Genomic DNA, 22,731 nt, shown 5'->3' with positions numbered 1-22,731 from the left:
TAGCCAGTTTTTATAGAAGATTTGTAAAAGACTTCTCCACCCTAGCTGCTCCTTTGAATGAACTAGTCAAGAAAGATGTTCCTTTTCTTTGGGGTGATAAACAAGCTTTATCTTTTGAGACCTTGAAAAATAAGTTAACTCATGCACCTATTCTAGCCTTGCCTAATTTTTCCAAAGCCTTTGAACTAGAATGTGATGCATCTGGGGTAGGGATAGGAGCTGTTTTAATTCAAGAAGGTCATCCCGTAGCCTACTTTAGTGAAAAACTTAGGGGACCTACTTTAAACTATCCTACCTATGATAAAGAGTTATATGCCCTCATTAGAGCTTTAAAAACTTGGGAGCATTATTTAGTAATTCGAGAATTCATCATACACACTGACCATGAATCTCTCAAGTATATTAAAGGGCAAGCAAAGCAAAACAAGAGACATGCCAAGTGGGTGGAGTACTAATGTTGTTGCAGATGCTTTATCTAGAACACATGCATTATTAGTAACTCTAGGCTCACAAATATTATGATTTGATGATATAAGAGAACTATATGAAAATGATGAAACATTTGCATCCACTTATTCTTCATGTCTTAAGAAGCCTTTTGATGGATTTTATCTTTCTGAGGGGTATCTTTTTAATAAAGGAAAACTTTGTATACCCCAAGGATCCATTAGAAAACTTCTTATCAGAGAGAGAGTCATGGAAGAGGACTCATGGGCCATCATGGAGTTGATAAAACTCTAAACATTTTGAAAAGTAAATTCTATTGACCACACATGAGAGTAGATGTTCAAAGGCATTGTTCTAAATGCATAGCTTGTTTACAAGCTAAGTCAAAAATTATGCCTCATGGACTCTATACACCTCTTCCTATAGCTAATACCCCTTGGGAGGACATAAGCATGGATTTTGTTCTAGGATTGCCAAGAACTCAAAAGGGGTATGATTCTATATTTGTGGTAGTAGATCGTTTTAGTAAAATGGCACATTTTATACCCTGCCACAAAGTAGATGATGCTAGCTATATATTTAGACTCTTCTTCAAAGAAATAGTGAGATTGCATGGCTTACCCAAAACCATAATGTCTGATAGAGATGTTAAGTTCCTAAGCCATTTTTGGAAAACTTTATGGGAAAAGCTAGGAACTAAACTTCTATTTTCTACCACATGTCATCCACAAACCGATGGGCAAACTGAAGTAGTAAATAGATCTTTATCTACTTTGTTAAGGGTAATATTAAAAGGTAATAATAAAAGTTGGGATGATCATCTACCTCATATTGAATTTGCTTATAACAGAGTAGTTCACAAGACTACTAATCTTTCTCCTTTTGAGGTTGTTTATGGTTTTAACCCTATTACACCTCTTGATTTACTACCCCTTCCAGAATCATCTTCTTTTCTTCATAAAGAAGGTGTATCTAAAGTGAAGTTTATCAAGAAATTACATGAGAAGGTTAAAACCCAAATCGAAAAAACAACCCAAAAATATGCAGAGTATAACAACAAAGGGAGAAAGAAAATAGTTTTTGAAGAAGGAGACTTAGTTTGGCTTCATTTGAGAAAGGAAAGATTTCCCTCTCAGCGAAAGTCCAAACTTAGTCCAAGAGGAGATGGTCCTTTCAAAGTGGTCAAAAAGATAAATGATAATGCATACATATTAGACCTTCCTGAAAGTTATGGTGTCAGTCCTACTTTTAACATCTGCGATTTAATTCCTTTCACAGGAGATGATCAACAGGATGAAGCAGATCTGAGGACAAATCCTTTGCAAGAGGGAGGGTCTGATGGAAAACCATCAAGAAATCATATTGGACCTCTTACTAGAGCCATGGCAAGGAAGATTCAAGAAGAAGAAGGATCACCTAACATTTTACTTCTATGGAAGGTTACTTATACTAAAGCACTTATACTTTGTTTTGTAGGAACTAATAAATCTTGGAGACCATGATTGAGCCATCCATGAAGTTAAATCAATAAAGGAAAGCAAAGGAGCCAAAAAGGGAGGTGCTTGCGGAATGGGAAATGCACCAGCATTTTTCACCCGAGAGAAGACCAATCCACGTGACTTGGCTGATTTGGAATGAAGCATGCACCTTGCTGGCTGAGTTGGAATGAGACATGGACCTTGCTGGATCAAAATGAATGTGCCTCCTATGCTAAATAATTTGAATTTAGGAGGGAAATAAATCAGAAATTAGGCTCCTCTTCACCTATAAATAAGAGGGCCTTTTCTTTGTATTTTCTCACTTTTGAGCTTAATGATATGCTGCAGAATTTGCTTTCCAGCTTTTGTGCTCTTAAGTCACCTTTGATTTACTACTTCTTCTCCTTTCCTCAAGCTTCCTTCCTCTGTAGGAAGGCCCTCTGAGCTGTGAGGCTTCACTCATACACCTTTCCTCCATTAACACACCTCAAATACTGCACCATTTCATCAATCCACTACACCATCATTCACTACTGGTTTCTTCTTGTCTGGAGCCTCTGTTTGCACGTTTCCAGCTGGGATTAGTTTCCATCAAGAAGACGTTGTTAATGAAAAGTGCAAGAAAGATAACATATGAAGAATAACAACTTGAAAAGCAGTGTGCTTATATCGTTTGACGCTAAATATATTTTTAGAGAAACACTTTCAAGTGTTAGAGATTGTATTGTATTTGAACATATATCCTCTCGCTGAGAGTTATTTGCCTGTACCTTTTTAGAAAATCCATTTGTGGATTTGTTGTAAAATTTGAAGAGAACTCAAATACTTGGTTGTTCAACTCATGTTGAGTTGAACTTCTAGACAATTGTTTAGGGTTAAATCTTGAAGAGGCTAAACTCGGTCTAGTTGTGTTGACTAGGACACTAGGAGTGGTACTAATAATTGTTCTAACCAAGAGTAGTGAGAATACTCGGTGAGATTCTAGACAGGCAAAACTCGTGTAATATGAAAAGGTTAGTTGAACCCTTAAGAGTTCTTAAGGGAGAACTATGGTTTACTGTTTTCCTATTCAAAATGCTTTCCATTTACTCACATTATAAAAATTAGCGTCTTAACATTTCAAAAATCCTTACATATTTTCTTTACAAGTTCGTAGAAGCTATCTTGCGAAAAGAATTTAAAAACACTAATCACCCCCCTCCTTCTACTTTTTTTTCCTATAATTTCAATTTCCATAAGAGCTTACCTCAGGAGTGAGTTCCTAACAGAACTTGAGGAAACGATCTTAGCGGGCAATGGAAAATGAAGGATATGCTGTCAACAGCCGTCCTCTATTCAAAGGGGAAAAGTTCGAGTATTGGAAGCAAAGAATGACTGCATTCTTTGAATCCTGCCACATCGACATGTGGGATATAGTTGGAAATGGTAACTATATATCTTTGGATAATAAGGGAGAGCCCTTATAGAAAAACTCGTGGTTCGACGAGCAAAAATACAAGTATCTACTTAATTTCAAATCTTGAAACTCGTTAATGTGTTCTTTGTCTGAAGAAAAATACAGGAAAGTACATGCATTCAAGGGAGCAAAGGAAATGTGGGACACCCTAACTGTCACATATGAAGGATCAAATGAAGGCAAAAGAAACAAGTTCAGTTTATTAACGTGTGAATATGAGTTATTCACCATGCTAGACAATGAAAGCATCCAAGCCATGTTCAACCATTGTATGCTATGAATGCAAGAAACCAGGTCACTTCAGATCTGAGTGTCCTAATCTTGAGAAGATAAAAAGAAAACCTGGCGTTTATAAATAAGGGGGAGAGAAAAGCATTGATGAGTACCTGTGAGGATCTACACTTCTCAAAATCTGATGAAGAAGAACAGGAACACTAGTACGAAAATCGCGTACAACGTCGAATATTTTGGGCTTTTAACGGCGAATTCACGAACGACGTCATATTAGGAGACCATAAATTTACGTCGAGTTTAAAAAATTTGATGTTAAATTAACGTCGAATTTTGTCAATATACGACGTTAAGTTAACGTCGAATCTTGTAAATATACAACGTTAAGAAATTTTGTTTTTGCTTTTTTTAATTAATTGTGATCCTTTTTTACAACTCTACGGGACCTGAAAAGCATAAAAACAACAAATTTCAGTTTTTCGTATTTTATAAAGCAAGAACTATGAACGTAGTATTAACAACATACAACAATAACCAACAACAAATAAGTTCAATCAAACAACAACAATAAACAAGTTCAATCAAACAACAACAAACAAGTTCAACCAAACAACAACAAACAAGTTCAACAAAAAAGACAAAAAACAAGTTCAACAAATAAGTTCTTCAAAACGAAAATGAAAACTAATCTTCAAAATGTGGGTTCGTCGAAATAAAGTGTCGTCACCAGTGACAGAGAAAGAAAAATGCTCCTATGAAGGACAAAAGCACGAAAATAATCGGTCAAAACAAACGAAAATCATACATAAAATGCATTTGTATCAAATGAAAGAAAGATTACATGTTATGGTCGTCAAACTTCGTTCGAGAAAAGTTTGAGAAGAGAAGAGGGTCTCGCGTGCTAAGATATAGGGAATGAATTTTCAATCTCCCACTCAAATTTTTATTGAATTCACTAACCTTTTGACGTCTAACGTTGGGGCATTCGACGTTTTATATCCTTTTACATTGAATTACAATTCTAAATGACGTTTAATAATTGTATTTATTTACAAAAATGCCACCAGTCATTTTTAACGTTGAACGCGTAACGTTATACATTGTTTTTATACTAGTGGAAGCCAACTTATGTCTTATGGCAGATGATTACGAATGTTTGTTAGACAATTTTAACGATGAGGTAGATTTTACTGACTTACACTCTATCATTGAAGCTTATAATGTGTATTGTCAAATTCCTCCAAATTTTTATAAGTTTTTCAACTTACAAGAAAACAAAATAGAAAGATTTAGAAAGAAAATGAAGTTTTAAAAATTAAAATAACATCGTCTAATGATGATGTTAAGAATTTGTGAAAAGAAATTAACAACCTAGAAGGGTAGCTAAATGTTTTGAAAAGAGAAATGAAAAACTCATTTTGAAAAATGAAAAGCTTGTGGAGAATACAACCATTGCTAGAGATGTTAGGCGCATCGAGTCCTTGAACCAAGAAAATGATACTCTTCATTGAGTGTTGAATAGAACGTTTAAAGGAAATGAACGTTTAGGGCTTCTAGTCAAAGAATGTAGACATTCGTCTAACACATGCAGTTTAAGGTTTAATGACAACAGCTCTTATAGTAAATTTAAAGTTAAAGCTAACTATTTTGCTAAACCTAAAAGGGAAAGCTTCAACAATGCTCCCGCTTTTGAGAAAAGAAAAATAAATCAAACTAACAGAGCAGGACCCAAAGCAATATGGGTAGCTAAAGCCAAAATCATCTCTCTTGCAGATTTAATTGATGACCGCAAAGAGACCCCGATTGTGATACCTAGATAGTGGATACTCGCAATACATGAGAGGTCAAAAGTCTATGTTCCAAGAACTCAGAAGCAGAAGTGAGGAACAATCACATTCAGTGGAAATCAACATGGCAAAATAATAGGCATTGGAAAGATAAGTATAAAAACTTCCCCTTCTATTAATATTTTTTATTAGTAGATGGCGTAAAACATAATTTGTTGAGCATAAGTCAATTGTTTGGCAATGGGCACAATGTTACATTTTAAAAGGGCCATTGTAAAGTCCTAAACAATTAGGGTCTACTACTATTTACTGCAAACAAACAAGGAAACTTGTACAAAATAGACCTAAATGAAGTACATGCTGAAAAAGCCTCATGTATGATGTTAATAAAAGGCAATGCAATCTCATGGTATAAAAAATGTGGACACGCAAGTATGAGATTAATCTTTGGGTTGTTTGGGTAAAATTTTGATTTTAAATTTGTTAACCATTGGATTTGGCTAAAATTTTGACAGATAGTTCTTGAAATATGGTTTTTCACTTTGACCATTGGGATTGTAAATTAGAGGTCTATGGTTAGAAATATGATTTTCACCTTTCTGATATACTTAATGGAAATATTGTAATTGAATATTATGTTAATATAACAGAAAATAAATGATGAATTATTAACATGTAAATTGAAATAAATAATTTGTGATGAATGAGCTGTGTGATATATTGTTCTTTGACTATTTTCTTGTGACCGTGTTTACCAATTTTGTAATGTTTACAATGACTTAAAATTAATACGAATGGAATGATGAGGTAGTTATTCCAAGGGTAAGAATACTACAATAAGTTGGTTTTGTGTGGGGTCTATCAACGATAGACACTAAAATGAGATCATTTTGACTCTACAAGTAATTGGATCTATATATTAAAATAATTAGTTGTGAGAGTCAAAAGAGGTTCATATTTAGACACTAGTGCAGAATTGACCTTTAACGTCACCCCGTAGACGTCAGTCCACCAAATAACCACCACAAATTATTGACCGGTGGCATTTTCATAAATAAGTGGGCATATAGACGTTTGTTAGGAAGGGCCCCGACGTCTATAATATTATGACGTTTGTTAGATGTCGGTCCCTCACTAATATGACGTCTTTTTGATTTAAAAATTCATATTCGCTGGGCTTATAGGCGTCAATTTAGAGGGGCCCCAACGTCTAGGTGAACGTTTCACCTACCCTTTCAGGCATATAGACATCTGTTAGGAGGGCCTCCGACGTCTATAATATTATAGACGTCGGGGCCCCTCCTAACATACGTCTTAATGCGTGACAGGTAGGTGAAAAGTTATTTTTTTCCACCATATAGACGTCTGTTCAGAGGGGCTCCGACGTCTAGAATATTATAGACGTCGGAGGCCCTCCTAACAGATGTCTATATGCCTGAAAGGGTAGGTGAAACGTTCACCTAGACGTTGGGGCCCCTCTAAATTGACGCCTATAAGCCCAGCGAATATGAATTTTTAAATCAGAAAGACGTCATATTAGTGAGGGACCGACATCTATACTATTATAGACGTCGGACCCCCCAGGGCCCGACGTCTATAACCTATTATACAGGAAAAGCGAACCCGCGGGGAGTTACGCTCACTGTTCATCGTCTTCCTCGCGTTTTCTCTTTGAGGCGTTGCATTTCCATGTAGGTTTTCTCTCTTTTGGACCGTTTAAATTTACTTTTACTTTGATTAAATTACTCTTTGATGAAATATCTTCTATTTGAACGGATTAAAATTCGTTTTCGTTGCGTTTTTGTGCAGTTTCTGGCGTGTGCTTGGGCGGTGGTTTCTACTCTTTCTGGCCTACGATTTTGGGCGTGCCTTGCTCCATTGCTTTTTTAATTTGCTAAAAAGGTTAGCTGCTTTGTTGAAAACTTTTGTTGTATGCATGTTATTGCCTTTTGTGTAGGCATTTTATTGGCTTTTGCGTATGCATGTTTTTGGGTTTTAGGTACGCATGTGTTATTGGCTTTTGAATATGCATGCGATAGTTGTGTTATTATAATTGGCAAGTTAGATTATAAGTATGAAATCATTGAGTGAAACTTAGTTCCCGTTTGAAATTTAACACAAACGATTAATCTTTTAATCGTTTGTATTAAATTTTGAATTGTCCGGTTAGACAGTTTGGACAAATTATTTTTCAGAATTTGCTATAACATGTACGTTGGAGTTTATGGATGAGATTGATAAAATTTCGGTTCAGTATTTGTGTTGTTCTCTGGATGCTTATTTGATTGTGGTCATCCTTGACTACTCTCATTTCGTGTATTTCGGAGACCAATGCGAAATGCTACCGAAATCTTATCAAATTTATGATGTAGACTTCTTTGCATGTGTCTTAGCAATTTATGAAAAATAATTTTTCTGAATGGGTAGGGCCTAACCTTGTGAGAGTTAAAAAATTGAAACTGATGAAGTATGTTACGAACATAGTATGGATCGAAGCTGGATGAATGAACGTCGCATTAGTGAAGAATATGAGAAGGTTGTTTCGGATTTCTTGCAATATGTTGAACAAAATGCTAAGTCATTGAACGAGACATATTTTTGTACTTGTGTTCGTTGTCTTAATCAAATACGGCCAGACTTAGGCAATGTGAGTGACCATCTATTCATGTTCGGCATAATGAGAACTTATACCATTTGGACTTGGCATGGAGAAGTACTGGACCAGCCTACCACGTCACGAGGAACAGATTATGTGAAAGAATGGATGAGTGATCATTTAGAGGACATGATACGTGATGTGGGTGAAGATAATTTTAGAAGAACTAATTTGTATGATTCTCTTATAAATTATTCATAGCAACCGTTGTTCCCAGGATGCTCGAACTTTACACGTCTGTCTGCAACTTTGAAGTTGTTTAGTTTAAAAGTAAGGAATGGATGGACCGATAAAAGTTTCACAGAGTTGTTGGAGTTGTTAAAGAAGATGCTTCCAGAAAATAATACTCTACCTATTCATAATTACGAGGAAAATTTTTTTTTTATGTCCAATGGGTCTTGAATATCAAAAGATACATGCTTGTTCTAATGATTGTGTTTTGTACATAAAGGAGTTTGCTTCGCTAAAGTATTGTCCAACATGTGGTTTATCTCGTTTTGAAAAGAAATCTGACAAAAACACTACGGATGAAGGTAATGATGGTGCACCTACTAAGGTGATGTGGTATTTACCTATAATACCTAGGTTCAAACGTATGTTCTCTATTAAAGAAGATGCAAAGAACCTTAAATGACACATTGTCGGAAGAAAGTGCGATAATCTTCTTTGATACCCAGCTGATTCACCATAATGGAAGAAGATCGATGAAACATTTCGAGAATTTGGTGCAGATCCAAGAAACTTAAGACTTGCACTTGCAACTGATGGTATGAATCCTTATGGGAACTTAAGTAGCAAACACAGTTCATGGCCAGTTATGTTGATGATATACGATCTTTCTCCTTCGTTGTGCATGAAGAGAAAATATGTGATGTTGTCCATGATGATATCGGGTCCTAGACAACCTGAAAATGACATTGATGTTTACTTAAAATCTTTAATTGATGATTTGAAATTGTTGTGGGAAGAAGGGGTGGAAGTGTTTGATTCACATGTTGAAGAACAGTTTCGTTTGCGTGCAATGTTATTTTGCACTGTAAATGATTTCCCAACGTATGGAAACTTGAGCGATTATAGTGTTAAAGGTCATTTTGCATGTCCCATTTGTGAAGAAAACACTAGTTACCTTCAATCGAAGCATGGTCAGAAGACAATATATACAAGACATCGAAAATTCCTTCCTCACAATCACCCTTATCGTAGATTGAAAAAAGCATTTAATGGAAGTGTTGAGGATGAGGTTGTGTCTAGACCCCGGAATGGTGAAGAGGTGTACAATAAAGTCAAAAACATTGACATTGTGTTTGGAAAACATCATAAAAGTACCTTTGCAAAAAGCATTTGGAAGAAACGATCAATATGTTTTAATCTTCCATACTGGTGTAAACTTGATGTTAGACATTGTATTGATCTGATGCACGTTGAAAAAAATCTTTGTGACAGTGTCATCGAAACTTTATTAAACGTGAAAGGGAAGAGCAAAGATGGAATAAAATCACGACAAGATTTGGCTGACATGGGAATCCGATCTGAGTTACATCCACAGATAATAGGAAGACGCACCTATCTGCCCCCATCCTGTCACACTCTTTCTAAAAAAGAAAAACAAAGTTTTTGTAACTGTTTAAGAAGTGTGAAGGTTCCACAAGGTTATTCTTCAAATATTAGTAAGCTTGTTTCTATGCAATAGTTAAAGTTAGTTGGTTTAAAGTCTCACGATTGTCATGTATTGATGCAACAATTGTTACCAGTTGTTATTCGAGGCATATTACCTCCTTCTGTTAGGGGTATTCTGACACATCTGAGTTTGTTTTTTAATGCCCTTTTCAAGAAAGTTGTTGACCCTTGAGGTTTAGATCAATTGGAAAATGAAGGAATAAGACTACTATGTGAATTGGAGATGTATTAAAGCTAATAACAAGATTACCCAGGTTGAAGATAGCACCATTAGAACTATATTGGGATTTGAGAGTATTTGGTCTCCCCCCATGTGCCAGTATATATCACATTGACTGATGCATTGGAGGTAATTGGGGGAGACAGGATGTTGAATATTTCCATCATTCAACTATAGTGCATGTAAGATAGTTAATTTTGTCATTCATATTAGTTTTATTTAGATTCCTAGTTTCTAACAACTTAACTTTGTTGTTTTAGGTACATGGACACAATCGTTGTAGACCAAGGTCGGTCTTCCATGTACAAATTTGTTGAACCTCAAACCATTCAACCTTCTGGTAACACACTCGAAAGCAAACAACATTATTTGCAAACATGGATGGATGAGTCAAAAAGAGACGTATACCTTGTGCCATACATTGATGGGTAGGTGTTGTTATATGTAAAAGTTCATTAAAGTTTATTTAATTAGTTAACTAACTATTTGTGATTCCTGATAGGTCACACTAGCAGCTGATGGTCATCATTTCCAAACAATGTAAAATTATATGGTTTTGTTCGCTGCACAGGAAGATGAAAACTGACTTGAGAACCATGCTTCAAGGGTAAGTGTTTCTCCAAAAATGACTTTGAATTTGATGTTCACCTTAAACTTTTATGATAAATATAGTTATATTAATTTTACTTTGTGTTTTCAATCTAAATAGAGTTATTGGTAAATCCCGAGGTCAACTAGTTCAAATTTTGTATCCAAAGGTTGTAAGTCATTTATACTTCTAATGCATTTTCTATGTTATTGAATGATCTAAATTCTTGACTATTTAGTTTGTCGTTTTAGTGTAACAAACAGCTAGATTCATGAGAATGTGGCTTCTATGTCATGTGTTGGATTAAGACCATCATTCGAGTTGTCATTACAAATGACTGGAATGAGGTAATGATGCATACATTGAATACATTACAAATCAAATTCATCTTTAAACATATATGAAACCATAATGAATCTTTGTTTATTTTGCAGCGGTTCAAGAGTACATCTCCTATACCACAGGACACAATTAGGCAGATAAGGCAGGAGTGGACAACTTATCTTCTGCAAAGATGGAGCTAGGAACACTTATATTTCTTGTTGAACATTACTTTGGTTTAGTTTAAGTTTATATTTTGATAGTTTTGGTATTGGATTGTTTTTTGCATTAAGTAGAACTTTCTTTATATGAAATTCACTAGTGCAAAAAAGAACTTCAACGTCACCCTTTAGACGTTTGACCCTCGAATATCCAACGTAAAAAATGACCGGTGGCATTTTTCGTAAATAAAACAACTATTTAGACGTCGGTTATGGAGGGGCCCGATGTCTAAATACTCATATACGTCGGCTCCCCCAAATAGACGCCAAAACTAAACGAAAATGTTTAAAAAAATAATTTTTTATTCTATTTAGACGTTTGTTATGGAGGAAACCGACTTCTGAAGCACTTTAGACGTCTGTTAACTAGGGGAACCGACACCTAAAGGGTCCGACGTCTCATTAACGTCACCCATATAGACGTCGATAGAGATCAGATGTTAAAAGCCCAAAATAACAAACGTCTAAAGACCTTTTTGCACTAGTGATTATAGTATATTGTTTTGGGACAATTTTCTGTTTTTCAGGTGTGGTTTTATTGCAACAATAAATTAATTTAAAAAAAAACACCTAGTAGACGTCGATTAATGCCATGTCCAACATCTATTGACGTCTGTCAATGCACAAATCGACGTCCAATGAGTTATAGTGAACAAAACGTTTTAGGGCCTACAGACGTCGGATGTAGCTATATCCGACGTCGATATACACATATGTTATATCCAACATCCGACGTCTATATAGACGTCTGGTATACGCCGTCCGAGGTCTACATAGACGTCTGGTATACCCTGTCCAACGTCTATATAGACGTCTGGTATACCATGTCCGACGTCTGATTAACGTCACCACAAAAGACGTCGGATATGGATCCGATGTTAAAAGGCCAAAATAACAGACGTCTAAAGCCAATTCTGCACTAGTGAGAGTGTTGACAGTGGCTGAACTTGTGAAATGTGGAATTTACTCTTCCATGCTTTATGGAATTAGGAAAAACTCATACATGTTATATTTATAGCTCTTAAGAGGTAGAAGTAATTGACCAATGACAGGTACAAAGTTTTAGGGTGTTAGTCAATACACCAGTCGTTTTAGAGGGTGTTGTTTGTAGTTCTTATCATATGAATGGGGTATAGGAGTTTTTATGTTTGGATGTAGATTGTATGATTGATGTAAAGTTATGCAGTGATTTTTCTTATTGTTTTTATATATGCTTTCTTTTCTTCAAAACTTATAAGTTTTAAATTGCACTAGCTTACCCTTTTCAAGATACTACAATCTTGTTACAAGACAAGTTTTTTATATAGAAACATGAAATGAAGAACTCTGTATGTATAAAGAACTAACTCTAAACTAGAAAAACACTAAGCAAAACTACCAAGTCAAAAAACCTTAGGTTAAGTTAGAAAACTAAAAAAAAACACCAAACACTAGGATAGAAAGCCCTAAGTTAGAAACCAACCTTAAGATAGAAAACAGACACCAAACACTAAGGTAGAACATCCTAGATTGAGAAAACCAACCTTGAGCTACAAAAACACCAAAATAAAAAATGCTAGGTCAGAAAACCCCAGATTAGGATAGAAAAACACTAGGCTAGAAAGCCATGAGCCAGGAAGGTCTAAAGAAAATAACAAACTCACCAAGAAGAAAAGATTTAGATGAACGTCCAGGAAAAGTCGAACATAGAAAAACTAGACTAAGGAGCTTAGGATGAAAACACAAGACTTAAAACCTGAATCCTCAACATAAAAAATGTACACAAGACTTAGAACCTGAATCCCTAACATAGACAACCTTAGGAAAATACTTAGGTTCCTAGGAAATAGAAAAATATCTAGGTCACAAACACCTAGACACTATACTAAAAGGTTGTTATACCTAAAGCGTCTAAGAGAGTTAAAGTTAAATGCTTAAAGGTTATCATACCCAAAAGGTGTTCAATTTAGCTCTTGAAAATAAATAATGTCAAGACGATGTCTTTGACAAAACACTCCAAAAAATTAAAAGACTAAATGATAAAATACAAAAGAAAACATAAACAAGCTTGTTGAGATTGTTGATAGGTGGAGCACTGGTTTAGCTGAACCCATAATCTCAGTGATATATGAGTTTTTGATGATGACAACACATAATTAATAACACACATGTAGTTGATGTTACATGTTCTATGGTTACATGTTATATGTGTTTTTGAGAACATGATTTTGTTGTTTATGTTGTTCATTGCATTTCACTGTATTATATATGTGATTTTATACATGAATGCATGACATATGTTTATGGAAAAGAAAAACCACAAGCACTTTTGTTGAACTTAAATTGTGTAGCAAAACAACAGTTTTAAGTCAATTTCATTATGGGGTGAGTCGATTAAAACTCGTGTCTTTGCACAAAATTTTTCAAGTGTGTTGTGAGAGTTTTTTCAAAGAGAAATGTTTTCAAAACTGTTTTACTCTGTTATAAAGTCGATTACATGCGTATTGCATTCGACTGAGTTTGTTATGTTTTGAATAACTGTTAATGCTTGATATAACTGTCACAACGACTATATTTTTAAATATGTTGACCAAACATTAAATGAAATTCTACTGCATTAATTGTACATTCAATTAACTGCATTGATTGCTGCTAACTGCAATAATAGAATTGCTACATTCGACTGTATTAGTAGCTTAGTTGATTAAAATGCGTCAGAGTTGTGTTTAACTATAAATTGACGCGAATTTGATTTCTGTAAGAACTTTTGTGAATCTAACAGTTTGTGATATCTTTTGCAAAAAGTGCATTCTTACAGAAAGAAAGAAAGAGCTTCAAGAAACAAGAAGTGATCATGGTGATCATCTGCTTGTGGATTCTTGAAGAGCAAGTTAACTGTACGTAAAAAGGCTTATCGTATCTGCACATTGGGGGTAACTGAGAGATCAGAGGCTACAATCTTGTGAAGATTGGACTGAGGTTCCCTGTTGTGATTACAGGAAGAAGAGCGTGTTGCGTTCTTGACTTTGAGGGTGGCTCAAAGGGTTTAGACTACAGGAGAAGGGATTCTTGCTGCTAGTTTGTTTGTACACTGTCTATATTTTGATTAGAGGGTTAGAGAGGTATTTTATATTTTTGACGTGTGGTCGCTATAAAAGCCTTGATGTAAAAACCTTGATCATTATAGTGCATTGGCTTTCTGTGGTTGGAAGGACACTGGATGTAGGCTTGGCTAAACCAGTATAAAAACTTAGTGTTTGATATTTTTATCCCTACACTCTTTTATTCAGTCGACTTCTTATTTTACTCAATCATTTTAATTTTCACTGCATAAACAAGTCTTTTACCTTGCGTTTCAAGAAAGTTATAAAGGCATCACTTTTGGTGAAAAAGATTTTGAAAGTTTTAAATTTTATACTTCACCAATTCACCCCCCCCCCCCCTCTCTTGGTGTGAGAAATTGAGTCATTTTTTTTTTAACAAAGCTAAATGCTATGAGTCTAAAGAAGAGACAAAGATAAAAAAAAGAGTTTACTTGCCTGAATGATACCATGAACTTAAACAATACTTCGTCCAAAGATGAGTCTTACTCAACGCTTGGTATCTTTAAAAGAAAAGCTTAATTCTCAAATGATATGGTAGAAAATCAAAAATCACTTTATTGTTCTGAGCAAGCATTAAATGACATTAAATGTTCAACATTCAAAAACAACAAAAGTGATATCTGATGAGTGGATTGTACATCAAAAATCCAATCAGATTAGTAGTAGGTGACAGGAAAGACATTCATGAAATGTTCCTCCTTTAGAAAATAATGATACATTAACCATGTCAAAACAAATCATGAAATCAATAAATAAAACGCCAACCAAGAAGTCTCTTACAGACTAAACGATATAAGCTAATCTCACAAACACAAAAACATTAGAAAACACAGAATCCTAAACAATTGATAAAAAAACATTCAAAAACACTAAATAGGACATATATGTTATACATGTTTTAATCTTGTGGAGGACATTTGCCACAAATGTTCATCAATCTTAGCTCATACATATCAAAATGAATGTTGGAGAAAGACGGAGTGAACAAGTTATCAAAAGTTGTACCAAAAGTGTAACACCCCAAATTTTGGGATGTCACTGGTTTACAAAAACTTTAAAAAATTTAACTCTGATACTATTTCGAAATACAGCTTAAATAAAAACTTCTATTTATTATAACCAAATTTGGGAAAAATTCATAAATCAAATGTAACTATAAAGCATTTATATAATCTCATTACAAAACTATTAATATAAAAATTAAAACCCCATAGTTCTCCCATGTATCTCGTCGCTCAACTTCGCTTTAGCTACATCTGTAACAACACGTACAAGTACGATCATTGCAGGTGGAAACCACAACCACAACACGCAAGGGTGAGCTAACATAAACAGGTCATATAAACATACATAAGCATTAACATCAACTTAGAATAAGATTATAGAATAGTACATATCATCATTCACTTACACACATCTTCACATGACAACACATTAAATCATTAACATCCGCACTACCAGAATTTCAAGTGACTAGCATATAACCACAAAATGATTTCGTCAAAGTAACCAATTCACACCCCGACTCCCTCGACCATTCACCAACCCATACCCCAATTTATTTGAAACCATTCATTATATATTGAATCACCACCGGTTACTCATATACAACATAAGGTCGAGTGTCACCTCCCACCACACTCTTAAAGAGCTTCACCGGGCCAGTACATTTTACCACACCATTACATAATGACATCTCCCACCACTCTCTGGAAGGCTTCACCGACAAATACACCACTTCCCACCACTCTCTTAGAGCTTCCCCGGGCAAGTATATGCTTTCCATCATCCTCTTGGACTTCACCGGACAAGTATACACCTCCCACCACTCTATTCTTAGAGAGCTTCACCGGAAAAAGTACTAGTGCTACTCCCATCACTATTCTAGGAGCTTCACCGGGCCCTACCTCACAAGAAATAAACAATATTATACTTTAGATAAAACATAAATAAACACACATAAAATTCAGAGGCGCCCTTCTTCTACCTTTTCTCTTTAAAACAACACAACTTATATTACTTCCTGCATGCCATTTTCCACGGTCTTCACTCTATCTTCCACATTCATACACACAATGTCCAAACTCGTTATACACACCACTAATATTGGTTTATAGACAACCTACATTTTGTACACATATAGCCACTCACGAATTTCCCAAACAAGAAGAAAATCCATAACCATTTTCTCGCTTAAACCCCAACAACTCTCCGTAGCCACATTCATGCACTACAACCGGCAACCATCATCTAATCTCGCTACTTCTTTCCTCTTCTCACATGCATCACAACAACATACCCTCACACACTCAATCCCCTCGGAACTCCGCTGGATGATCTCTCGGCCTCTCACCCTCATCGCAGTACTATCTACCCAAGATAGAGTAGTGGCACCCCAAGGCACCGAGAAAGTGTATAAGGCCTCACGGTGCTACTAGTCTCGTCGGGAACCCTTATCACTAGACCACAACTTTTAAATACAACAACATTATCACCAAAAACAATCAAAAACATAACACATGGATCAAAGGAAAATTACTGTACCCAAACCCACATGTGAAGAGTTTCCCTCATACATGTTATATCATTCATTTTCCACAAGTTTGTGAATCAATAACAACATTAAACACTCCTTAAGGACATCATCCAACCCGTGAAAACCTCAACAACTACAACATTATTAGTTTGCTCCCCTTACCTGGACTCCAGAGGTTTGTTAATTGCTTGTAAATCCTTCCCAGTATAAGAAAATCTTCATCTTTTCGTTAGTGCACTCTTCTTGCTCTACGGTTTCACAGCAATTCACTAGGGTGTGTGCTTCTCTCTCCTACGGCGGTTGTAGAAGTGTCCTTTTTTCTCTCCCACTTTACCTAAAAGAATGTGTTTCAAAATCCTCTACTTAAATGTGTTACTATCCTAAAACTATCTTTTGTTACGTAAAAGGAGGCCAAATATTCATGTTTTTATTTTCTCTCTCTCCAAACCACTTTTTCTCACGTAACCATGCATTAAAAAACTTTCTCTCTCTCCTCTCATTACTTCAAGCATGACCCTCCAAATATACAGTCGTTTGATCTTTGGCTTGCATGTGTAGGGTATGGAGTGGCATAGTTGAAGAGCTCTTGATGAATCTCTGTTCAATTAGAGTCATTAAGGTATTATAAGATCTTTGATCTAAGCTTTCCTTTTATTTGTGTTAGGGGTGAATAAAGCTAAAGGAACTATGTTTGCTTTTAAACAGGTAAGGGAAGTTAGCTATTTAAAAATATATTGTACCTTGATATAGATAACTTGATAAAATTGTAATTTGATTTCATTGAATATGATGTATGATTGAATTGGTTGGTTTCAGGAATTGTATGTTGTCTCTAGATAATTTGATCGCATATTTGCATGTATGAAAACCTGAATTACTAGAGTGTTGGGATTGCAAAGACTGGTAAATTTGGCTCAATTGGGTTCAAATAGTGTATTGGATGAGATGAAATTACTGTGATTTATAAAGAAGGAAGAAAAAACTTTTGAGATGTTATACCATGTTAAAATATTGATGTGAGAAATTGTGAATGATGATGATTTTGCTTCAAAGATTAGTAACTTTGGTTCAATTGGTATTAGAAGTTGTTTCTTTATCTTGAAAAAAATGAGTTTTTATGTTTGTTATGAGACCTATGATTGATTAAATTGATATAACATGGAGATCTCTTACAGGAATCTCTTTGTTTGAGTTGCATTGAGTGAAGGTTTGGGGCTTTGGGCGGGAATATGTTAACTTTAATAGATTGAATGATTTGTTGTTAGATACATGCATACATATATATATATACCTATATATACATATATACTTTTATATATATATATATATATATATATATATATATATATATATAATGAATAAATGATAGAAATGTTTAAATGTTCAATGAGATGATAATGTGTAGTTGTGAAGTGATGGATGTGAAATGACTTTCAAGGGAGAAAACATTCAACTCTTGTGGTAGGTGTATTGAGTAGCGGCTCAACAAGAGATTATCCCGACTCAACTTAAATGTTTTAAATTAATAATGTTTTGGTGTTACAAAAGATTATCAATAAATATAAATAATTTCATTAAAATTTTAAATAAGAAAAAATCACTTTAATAAATATTATTTTATTTAAATAAAAACTCTAAATAGTAAATAGTTAGGATATTAAAAGATAGATAAAAAAAATATAATTTAAACATTTTCTTTACTTCACAATGTTTGGGATCAATTGTTATATGTTTCGAGTATGGGTGGGGAATCACAATCAAAACACTCTTTCACACTTTTATCCAAGCCTCCTAACGTCGCCTTATAAAGTTCTACTAAGTCTGAAGTCAGTTATATGACCAATCGATTAACATAGTAAAGTTTTAAATTCACAATAAATGCAATCTCTTACCTTTTTACTTTACTTCTTTATTTATAAATTTTGAAATGAGCTGTTAATTAGGATTGACCTAATCACGGTGCAAAAGTTGATAAGTATACTTTATCTATAAATGTGTTCAATTTATAATGCAATCAACTAATGAATATTTAATCAATTGGTCATTCGCTCTTTTGGAACATTCCTCCAATCTGTAAAAAGTAAATAGAGATAAAATCGTTGATCCTCGTTCACCTAGTATTCATCTAGGCCGTATGATAAATAAAGGACCGAACACGGTCATCCGTCACATTATATATAATAATCGGATCCTATTCATGTTATCTCTATTAATTTAGATGTAAAATTTAACTATGCAATTCCGTCTTGCATTTGATCTTTTCGTAGTTAGTGTTGCTTTAACAACTTGTAGAGTGAAATATGATATTGTAATGTATCAAAATAAAAGAAAAAGATAAAAGTTATATGAAATTTGGTGACACGAGGAATAATGGCAGAGAAACCCATCACAAATTTATATTACAATCCCGATGACTTCTTTTGTTCCAAAAATATTCTTTATTTCACTCACCATTTTTTGGGCTTTTTCTTGCCTTCTTTATGGAGGAAACCGAAAGCAAAAATGTATGCATAAGATTCCATGTATAATCAATCCATTAGTCAGACTAAACAAATCAAATCATTGTTCAATCACATCCTGCACAATTCAATATTGGAATTTTGTGTTTACTATGTTGAGTGCTTCATTCATATTTACGATAAAATTGTTAATTTTTATAATAAATATTTTAAAAGCGTACGTTAAGATTATTTTTTAATTGATTGAATGCGCAATTTGATCGAATAATGTGTAAAAAATAACCAGTAATAGTCAGTTTAGGAGACAGAATGCATCCAAAATTGCTTTGGAATTTGTTTTCTTGTTTTCGAAGAATATGAGTTCAATAATGAAGTGACTTGAGTTGCTTTTGACTTTTGGTCAGCGATTTTAAAATTATCATTCTTTTGATGTTAATTCTTATCCATGTTCAAAACAGTAATGTAAATAGTATAATATGTACACATTTAATTAATAAAATAAAATTTATGTTTTCTTAAATACGATTTTATGTACAATGCCAAGATGAACACTGATGATACATTATGGACACATGATAAAAACTAAGGTCTTGTTATAGTAATTGTAAGTGTAAGAAATTAAACAATACTATATAGCTTTACTTGTTATTTTATGTTCATGTCATTTTAATTCCTAGATGCTTATGCACTATTCGAGGTTCCGTAAACTTTTGTTTCTTTTTCTTTGACATATATGTGCTTTCCATGTCTGGTTTTTCAAAACCAAAGATTAACATTTTAGGATATTTTTATGAAATTTCAATAATTTCACAAATTAAAGGCTAAGAGTAATTTAAATGAATTTTTTATTCAACTTTCCAAAATTTATATCAAAAACAAAATTATGATAAATATTTTGAATTCCACAACTAATAATATATCAAACATGGTGATTAATCTGAATGAATTTAGAAGTTCACTATGTCTTTTTGTTGTATAACCTTGTGGTAGTAAAACATAACTCATAGGGTTTTAAAGAAAAGGTCATTTTTACATTCATGTCATTCACTATTTTACCTTTAATCTTTCTTTTTAGTTTTTTTACAAATATAAAAATTGATTTCTTTATAACTATTTTATTCCCTTTAAAAATGGGTTTTCAAGTTGCTCTTTTGATATAAAAAAGGGTTAAATATGTTTTTAGTCCCTAAACTATTGACCGTTTCTGGTTTTCGTCCCTCTTCCAAAGTAAGGTACAATTTAGTCCTCAATCTTTAAAAAACGTTCGTTTTAGTCGAAAAAACGAACGTTTTGAGGACTAAAACGAGGACTAAAAACAAAATTTTGAGGACTAAAACGAACGTTTTTCTAAAGAATGAGGACCAAATTGTACCTTACTTTGGAAGAGGGACGAAAACCAAAAACGGCCAATAGTTTAGGGACTAAAAACATATTTAACCCTATAAAAAACCATTCGCCTTAAAAATGTTGAAGTTACAAAATGAAAGGAGAACAAAAGCAAATATTTACAAACTAGTACTATACTTAGTGATTCCAACTTCAACAACGAGGAAGAAACCCTGCTATTTCATTGACACGTCTTATAACTGGAAAATTCTGTTGGGGGTACCAAAATGTAACATTGTAAATTAAACACAGTTCTATACAATATATATATATATATATATATATATATATATATATATATATATATATATATATATATATAAAATAAATGAAAAAAGTGATGGGTACCCAAGAAAAGCTAACCATGAAGCATGGGACAAAACATCAATTAATGTTATCTGGGTTCAATCTCTTTGTGCCACTTAGAAGGACCCCAAAGAGCTTAACAGAACTGTTTGATTCTTCAGAAGAAGTGAACAAGGACTTGTCCACCAGCTTTGGAACGGCAGTGCTGGTTCTTTGTTCAAAGGGTGATGGAGGTTTTACATGGTTTTGGATGAAATATATGATGTCATTGTACAAACTCTTCATGTGACTAAGTTCTGACAAGAGCATGAAGTTCTTTTTCCTTAGTCTTTGGTTGTCTTCAGAAAGGGATGTTAGAATGTCCGTGCTTGGTTTTGGAGATGAAAGAGGAGAATCAAGCAAGCAGAGACTTTCATCTTGTTGAAGAATCTGGAATGGTGGCTGGTCATGGTAGAGTTGGTGATGTTGCTGAGGTGTTTTTCTTCTCTGTATTTCACACAAAAGGTGCTTAGCTCCTTTTTTGAAGTACTCATTCGCAAACTCCCACCTATCAGAAACTACCTTCTTGAAACCCTGCACACAAGAACAAAAACATTCATAGTTAATAACAGGAGGTATTGATAGAAGAGATTCACACTACTCTTTATTCAAAACCTTAAGACAATGTGTGAATGATGTTTTATCTTTATACAGTATTTTACTTTGTCATTTATATCCAAGGTGGAATTTGGACTTGGATTCCGAACATACTAATGATAGTAGGATGCTTACATAGGTGTTGAGTTGCCTAACAAAGCTTGAGAAGTTGTTGTGTTTGAAGTAGTTGGGAAGAAGATCTCTGGAAAAGTCAGGGGGTCTCCAGACAACAAATGTGGTTTGATCTTGACCCCATGAAACAATGTTGTCTGTGAGAGGATCATCAACAAGTTGATATGTCTTTGTGAGGAAAGGTGCTGGAACTGATTTCTGAGACTCAAAAGAGAACACCATCTTCTCCTCAAACCTCTCCACTGTCAAACCCATTCTACTCAACTTCACTCTTGTTGCACTCCTCTTCTCTCACTGATATATGCATACCAACTTAATTTCTCTCACCTTTCTCTCTCATATTATAAATTTCTTATCATGCAACTTTATAAAACAAAAACACATGATCATGTCAAATGGAGAGGAAAGAAAAATATTACTCTCACTTCACCCTTTTTCCATTGTAAAATCAGAAATTAGGATGGAACTTTTTTTTACTTAAAGTAAGACTAATTATTCTTACTTGCATTTCTAAGATATGAAAGTAAATAAGTAATAAGAATTTCAAAAGATTTTTTTTTATTTATCTAGTTTCGTATGATGCTCTAAAATTTTTGAACAATTTTTATTAAAAAATTTACAACATGAGAGATATAATCTTTTTTATATAAATTAATAGGTTTTGAGAACTTTATTAAAAAAAATCTATAAAGAATTTAAACATCCATGTAACTTTATATATTAGATCATTCACATTGTTTTACTATAATTTTTGTAGAATAATAACACATAGATATCCATTATTTTTATAGACCTAATTAATATATCATTTATATTTATTTATTTATTTTTCCTATCCCATCATAAATCTACATATTTTTCTCTCTAAATATCTGTTTTTTAGATGTTTAGACAAAATCTTCCTAAGCAAATAAAAGACTATTCTTTGCATCCTCTCGTCAATCTCTCCCTTTATATTACTAATTTTAAGATACATATGACCATGTCAGTGAAATGAATTATTTTTTCTACAATTTCTACAATAATAAGATTCAATAAGAGGTATTAATTACTATTGATTATTCTCTTGGTAGCAGTGTTGTTGGGTTGATGCCTCTTGAAAGAGGAGTT

At 33.9% G+C, this 22,731-nt stretch overlaps 1 protein-coding gene across 1 annotated transcript; it reads right to left on the bottom strand.

Annotated features, from left to right (window-relative positions):
* Positions 1-20,860: 20,860 nt before the first annotated feature.
* Positions 20,861-21,932, bottom strand: LOC148192784 (heat stress transcription factor B-4-like). The gene is made up of 2 exons (XM_088099619.1): positions 21,625-21,932; positions 20,861-21,426 (listed from the first exon to the last, which is right to left on the bottom strand). The coding sequence occupies exons 1-2, from the start codon at positions 21,874-21,876 to the stop codon at positions 20,932-20,934; spliced, it is 747 nt and encodes a 248-aa protein (XP_087955745.1). The 5' UTR covers positions 21,877-21,932; the 3' UTR covers positions 20,861-20,931.
* Positions 21,933-22,731: the final 799 nt, after the last annotated feature.

This window comes from Vigna umbellata, chromosome 9 (assembly GCF_029865625.1).
Source record: "Vigna umbellata cultivar VRB3 chromosome 9, Vumbellata_1.0, whole genome shotgun sequence".
Lineage (NCBI taxonomy): Eukaryota > Viridiplantae > Streptophyta > Magnoliopsida > Fabales > Fabaceae > Vigna > Vigna umbellata.
This window is presented reverse-complemented; position numbering and strand designations above follow the sequence as displayed.